Source organism: Sycon ciliatum, chromosome 1 (genome assembly GCF_964019385.1).
Source record: "Sycon ciliatum chromosome 1, ocSycCili1.1, whole genome shotgun sequence".
Lineage (NCBI taxonomy): Eukaryota > Metazoa > Porifera > Calcarea > Leucosolenida > Sycettidae > Sycon > Sycon ciliatum.
The window spans coordinates 91954057-91960754 of NC_088643.1; the positions used below are offsets into that span (position 1 = coordinate 91954057).

At 44.9% G+C, this 6698-nt stretch overlaps 1 protein-coding gene across 1 annotated transcript; it reads left to right on the forward strand.

Annotated features, from left to right (window-relative positions):
- The first annotated feature begins 79 nt into the window (after nucleotides 1-79).
- Nucleotides 80-6377, forward strand: LOC135806478 (transmembrane protein 65-like). The gene is made up of 7 exons (XM_065320667.1): nucleotides 80-562; nucleotides 2974-3033; nucleotides 3506-3573; nucleotides 3885-3939; nucleotides 4395-4437; nucleotides 4630-4735; nucleotides 5391-6377. The coding sequence occupies exons 1-7, from the start codon at nucleotides 274-276 to the stop codon at nucleotides 5499-5501; spliced, it is 732 nt and encodes a 243-aa protein (XP_065176739.1). The 5' UTR covers nucleotides 80-273; the 3' UTR covers nucleotides 5502-6377.
- The last annotated feature ends 321 nt before the right edge of the window (nucleotides 6378-6698 follow it).

Sequence of the window (6698 nt, forward strand, 5' to 3'; positions counted from 1 at the left end):
AAGCGGCTAGCTGCATGCATCCCCCCAGCATTTGTAAGGATTACGAAATCCGATCATAAAGTAGTTTGTGACTGTGTGGACCACCGGTGCACCGAACTGCCAGCCCTTTTCAGTTTTGAATGGTACTTTGCCTTTTTGGCTTTTGATTATTGTTTCCAAACCACCCCATGCCGTGTTTGGCGTGTCCAGTCTTGACTTTCCTTAGTACGCTTGAGAGAGAATAATACATGTGAATGTGAATGTTCTCTCGCTATTGTGAATGTATAAGTAGTTATGGCTCTTAGTCCTGCTTTCCTCGGAAGGCTGTGTTTCTCCCGTACCTTGTGTCAGAGTCTCAGAGATCATGGAATGAGTTCTGGAGGCACTTGCAGTTCCATGTTAGGCTCTACAATTCAGACTCGTGAAAGTACTTCTTCGGCGCATTATTTCAGTGAGCATAGTCCTCATCAACTCCTGGCAACTCCAGAGGCAATCAGGAACTACGTTTCAATTCTATCTCCGAGGCAGCGGCGCCTTCTTTTGGTTGAGTTGGATCGATTTCGGGAGCACAGTGACAACACAGGTAGGTATTGTTTTAAAGAATTGTCATCTTGACCCATAGAATGTACATGTATTAGATTAACCTTGTACATGTATTGTAGAAACACGCTTTTAGTTTTACAGCATATTAGTATTATTACAAGGTGGTGGAACACCGCATTCGGAAACAGTGTGCCTTACTACAGCCATCCACGGTTGCTAGAGCCCTGGTCTTGCGACCATCTGAACCGTATGGGCACTAACTCCCTTGGCCTTAGTATAATGAGGGTCAGAACCGGGTCTAACACCCATACGGTTCAGATGGTCGCAAGACCGGGGCTCTACCAACCGTGGATGGTTGTAGTACGGCACACTGTTTTCGAACACGGTGTTCCACCACCTTGTAATATGCTGTCAAACTAAAACCATGTATTAAAGTACATGTACAGTATTGTTATGCATAGGTTCTGAACATAGGTTCTGAACATAGGTTCTGAACAACTAAAATTATAGAACTGTGCTGACCATAGCCAATCTGGCAACATACTGCACGTACACGTACACGTACTGAAAACTGAGAACTTTCAAGTCAAGGAAAGTGCTTGCAGTGCTAGATGCCATGACTCGTGACAACATTCTAGCGGGTCACGAAACAACCGACATGAAGGACACATTGATCTGCAAAGCATTTCATCAAAAGGAAACTTTGGTCTCTCAAGCAAGAGAAAAGCCAACTGGGAAAAAGGACTCGCAGCAACATTCAGTTGCACATCAAGATCATGCATAAAATGGTGACCACGTAGTTCACCGACGTGGAAAGATACGGAAGAAACGATGCAGCGACAGAAGAAAGAAAACCTGTGAAGGAGATGAAGAAGACGGAACAGCAAAGAGAACTGGTCATGTGGGTCTCCCTGGACAGGGGAGAGAAATTCAAAAGGAATCTTGGACACAAACAACAACAACAAGCCACTAGGAGCTGATTGGGCTACCGTTCAAGTACACTTGTGTGTGTGTGTGTGTGTGGTGTGTGTCTGTGTGTGTGTCTGTGTGTATACTCGTATCCTTTTTCTGCACCTTGTCCTAACCCACTTACTGAGGTGTGGCGAGCCCATAAGTGGGATCATTTCCAAGTCCACCCAGAGTTTGGGGATTTCAGGGGGTGTCGGCCGTTGGGCGCTTCAATGGAGTAATATTTCCAAGGTTCCTTTTGAATCTCTCTCCCCTCTTCGGGGGGGGGGGGGGGGGGGGGGGAGGAGACTCGCGTGACCAGCCATGGCAGTGAGCAAGTACAGTACTGGTATGTGTGTGTGTGTGTGTGTTACGATTGTGAGGGTCAGCTGTGCTTTTTATAGCTCTGGCAAGGATGGTGTAGCTGCCTTCAGTAGCCATGTGTCATGTGGTTTTACCGTTTAGACCAGGCCATGGCTGTGGCAGCCTGGCTCATGGAATTTGCGCTTTATTGGGAGTTTTGACACAAGCAGGAGTGAAATATGAATTTTGAAGATGAAGGCGAAAAGGAAGTATTAGTTGGAATGACAGAGACTTCATGTTGCAAGCTGGAATGCCCAGTCATAGGTTGAGCACACAGGAGATGCTAGGATATGTGACCATCCCTAGCATGCTGTTTCGTAGCCAAGGCTGCAGTGTTCATTTGTGGCTGTGGCAGACTTTAGCCGGCCCAATGATTTAACTTTCCACAGGAGATACTGCAAGTTCTGATGCTAGTGTTGTATGGAGCATCCAAAGGTCCAATGGTGTGTTCGTGCATGTTTTGTGGGGTGGTGGGTAGTGTGTGTGTGTGTTGTGTGTGTGTGTGTGTGTGTGTGTGTGTGTGTGTGTGTGTGTGTGTGTGCGTGTGGGTATGTGTTGAATTGTAATTGGCCGTTTACATCATTTTTCATGTCAAAATACAGCAAGTGCTGAAGTTGGAGGTTATATGAGTTCAGCCCCAGACCGTCAGACCTTGCATTGCCAGCCGCAGATTGTAGTGTCTGTGATTACCATTGGGTTTTCTTGAATGATGAACTTCACCATTTCCGATCCATTGTGTGCAGTTACATGCTGTGGGTTGTGTTCTTGGTAGAATTCATAGTGATGGATCATGAAGGCCTCCTGTTGTGAGTGTGGCCTTGCTCACAAACCTGGCAGTCCTGTCTTTGAAGGATTCAGGTTCATCATGACGTATGCCGTCTTCCTTCGCAGTATAACATGTGGGGCACTTAGCCAAGGGATTTCAGAGGTTGCGGATGACACACACACCCCCCCCCCCCTCCTTTCCGCTGGTAGTCTTGAAAAATGATGTAAAAAAGACAGGTACGTGTACATGACATTGTACTGGTATATCGAGTAAATGCAGCCCCTTTTGACAACTTGGCTATGTGCCTACATATTTGTACACTTGTCTTAGCATCATTATGATTGATGCTATTGCTTTGTTATCTGTTGTTGCAGATGAACTACGCGGCACAGCGCACCATTGTAATGTGCCTGATAAAAGCACGTTGACAACAGGTAGGCAGTGCAACACTGGAGCACCGGTGCATTCCCTCGGTTTGTGAAGTGTGTTGTGTCCTTAGCGTCAAGGCTGGCGAGTAAATAATCGCAATGCTCTGATCTTGGTTGATGAGCTTGAAGCAGCTTCACATAGGTGTAAAGTTTGTATGAGTGCACAGTGTGCTTGTGAGTATCAAAGTATCTCATGATATGTTGCAAAGCGGTGGCATTCTTGTGGAGGACAATGGCCATGGCCTTTAGTTTAGGTGGGACGCAAGAGACCCGCACTCCGGTGTCATTCAGATCTCAAGGATCCTGTGAGATTTAGCCCTTCTCAGGGTATCGTAGCAACATCCACCATGAACACAGCCATCAAGTGATGTGTGTGTGTGTGTGTGTGTGTGTGTGTGTGTGTGTGTGTGTGTGTGTGTGTGTGTGTGCACATGCGTATTTGTTGTGTACATGCGTATTTGTGTGTTATGCGCAACAGTAATGTTCGCTAACTTTGTGCCATTTGTGGGATTTGGATTCCTGGACAATGCTATTATGATCGCAGCTGTAAGTTTTTGGGTTCCTCATTGAAGTCTAGGGATGCCATTTTGGTCTATTGTACTTGTACTGTCAATTCAATAAAGCAAAGCAGGAAAACCATGTCTGGTGATGGTGATCATGATTAGTATGTTTGTTGCCTAGCTGCCCATCTATCAACTCTCAGGCTGATGTGGAATAACAGTTGAACAAACCCATCACAACCAGCTCAAGCACTACCTACCTACCTACCACTTCAGTCTATCATGACCTGTACTGCACTACTCTTGTGTGTAGTTAATGCTTCTTCTTTTTCTGTTTGTGTATTGCTATGGTCTTAGGGTGAAAGTATAGAGATGACACTAGGAGCAGTGTTGTGCATCTCCACTATGGCAGGTAAGTAGCACCACTCACCAGGTCATGGTTGTATAATGCCATGCGTGGGTTGTATGTTTCAATGCATGCTGAGTTCACGCGCATGGTCCTGTGGACAATAGTCGGAATGTGCAATTGTAGGCTGCTTCTACTCAGAGTTTCTCACTCTTGTGATAACATGTAGGTTGGAGTAGTTGACCCAACTATGCTAAGATGAAAAGAACGTTTGTGGTTGTGCTTGAGGTTCTATATGTACTACCTCCACTCTTACTTTTGCAAAGCCATGCTGTCAGGCTGACGAGGTTAGTCCTTGGGCCAGTCCTGAAAATCACACTCTGATAAAGAACGTTAGAAGGACTTCATTTCTTCCATTTCAGGCTTTTCTGCTATGCCCCTTCTAAGCTTATTGTATGACGACATAATGTGTCCATCGGTGTGGGTGTGTGTGTGTGTGTGTTTGTGACTGTTTCATGCAGCGGCTGCACTAGGCAATCTAGTATCTGATGTAGCTGGAATGGGGTGAGTAGTTCCATTCTTCATAACTGCATGACACTATAATGTCATGTTTGAGTATGGTGTGCTCACATCTTTGTTCAGGTTGTGTGTGTGTGTAAGTGTGTGCTAGTGAGGGGGCTGTGAGTCTCTTTGCAATCTAACGTGCCATGAATAACTTGTTGTTTTACTATTTTTGTGCTGTGGCGTTGGTTTTAGCCTTGCAAGTGGTGTTGAGTCTGTGGCATTGTCAATGGGATTATCTATGCCCAAGCTAACATCAGAGCAGCTGCTAATGCGACCTACAAGAGTCGCAATTTACACAGTAAGCTGACTTATCTGTGTTGAGTCCTCGGCTTAATACGTCATTTCAAACTGAATTGCGGAAAGCTCAATTGAGGGCAGAGCAAAGGCTTTCAACTAGCACCATGTTTTGATGTTCACATGATGTGGCTTGTGATGTAGGGCTGAGAATATTGAAGAAGAAATGCTTTCTCAACCAGTGTACATTCTACAAAGAAAGACAAAATAAGTCAATTTGAAGTAAGGTAGGAGGCAAATAAACCTATGTTGGATCACCTGTTCTACGCAGGCAGCAACACAAGGATGTGCAACCAGGCGTATAACAATGAAATTAGGCCTAACTGATTATTTATTTCTTTGTTTCGGGTATCATGGCCAGAATTTCAGCGGTCGGTCGAAGTTCCTTTTTTATTTCCAGATATAATTTATACACATTGGTGGTGTCTAAAACATCTGCTGACCTCATACAGCCAACCGGCTCAGAAAGTAGAACGTGGTGTAGCCCTTTGCACTCATGATGTACTAAGCTCTGTTCTCGTGGCTTTTGAGGTAGCTTGCTGTTCTCGCCTGGCACTTGCGAGATGCATGTACTGCTGTACCTGATAAAATCTGGTCGAAGGAAAAGTCTACACTCCAATGGTAGGTTCTAAGCGTGGTGTTCTTTTTGTGTTGGCTAGGGTCGGACGCTCGGTCTAACAATAGGCTGCATCATCGGTATGTTTCCGCTTCTGTTCATCGGTAAAAAACGGGCATCTAGTAGTACGGTCGAAGATGTATCGGATGCATGACGGCGGTCGGTCTTCCCCACACTAGCTAGCAGGTTCCACTGGTGCTGTCCGTCCCTAGCAAGTTCTACTGGTACGTTGTCAGTCTTCTCCGTACTAGCTAGCAGGTTCCGATGGTATGTTGTTTGGTGCCAGTCATTGAGCTGGCCAACTTATTTATATATTCTGTTTTCTATGATCTGAACTCTGCACAGTAGCACCTGGTGAACACCATAGGGTTTCATGGCGTGTGTTGAATTTCTCCTAGCAAGACTTGAGCGCTGACAGATTCTACTGCTCCGCCTAGACGGTGGACAGTACTTTTGAAGTTTTGATTATTATGATTGCTATTGTTTTTCTGTTATGGTGGCGTGTGTTATAAGGTGGTCTTGCCATAGGTATTTTTTTTAGCTTGTTTCCGATCGCTGTTTTTCTTATCTTGTGTTAGGACTGGTTTATGTCTGAACTTTGCACTACGTGAATTCTTGACTTGTACGTACACATAGCTGCTAGTTTTGTGTTTTCAAACTTTCTTGCCCACACCCTGCCTATTCCCAGTGTGCTGGCATGCTGGTTGGTATTACATATTTATTTTGTCACCTCTTTATTTTTTGCTAGTCGACTAGCTTTTTACTTTGACGTTGCACCATTGTTGCAGCAGCTGTTGATAATGTCGCTGCTGTGACTGTATTTTTGAATCATTTTCCTTGCTGCATTGTTACTGGTAGCACCAGTATTATGTATAGGGAGTGATATAGCTCCCTTGGGCCTTGTTATCACTGTACCTACGTTTACTTGAGTCAGGGATGCATGTCATTCTGTCAGATTGAATGATAGTCATTATGAACATCCACCATCATCACCACTCACATGAAGTGTGTGCATGATGCGAATGTGGGATGAGCGGTGCATGTTGAAAGGTGAAAGTGCAGCACCTGTACTGCACAGGTTGCATACAGGGCACCCTGCATGCATGTCTGCATCAATAAACAGGCATTCCATGTATGTTCGGCTCATTGTATCATTGATACCAAGAGTAATTATTTCCCTGTTGGTTCTCACGGCCAAGTCTATAATTCATATCGAGTATCCTATGGCTTAGTACATCCTTCCTTTCAAGTTCGGTCATGCAGAGCTGCGCCTGCATGAGTGGTGCAAGATATTAATTTTGTTAAAAAAAAATACAAGACTTCATGCATGGTGTACCCTACTCTACTTCAC

What these genes read in the sequence shown, in the direction of transcription:
- LOC135806478 (XM_065320667.1), top strand. Translation starts at nt 274, where the DNA reads ATGGCTCTTAGTCCTGCTTTCCTCGGAAGGCTGTGTTTCTCCCGTACC. An exon ending in GGAGCACAGTGACAACACAG is followed by an intron (nt 563 to 2,973) that starts GTAGGTATTGTT and finishes CTGTTGTTGCAG; the next exon opens with ATGAACTACGCGGCACAGCG. An exon ending in ATGCTATTATGATCGCAGCT is followed by an intron (nt 3,574 to 3,884) that starts GTAAGTTTTTGG and finishes CTATGGTCTTAG; the next exon opens with GGTGAAAGTATAGAGATGAC.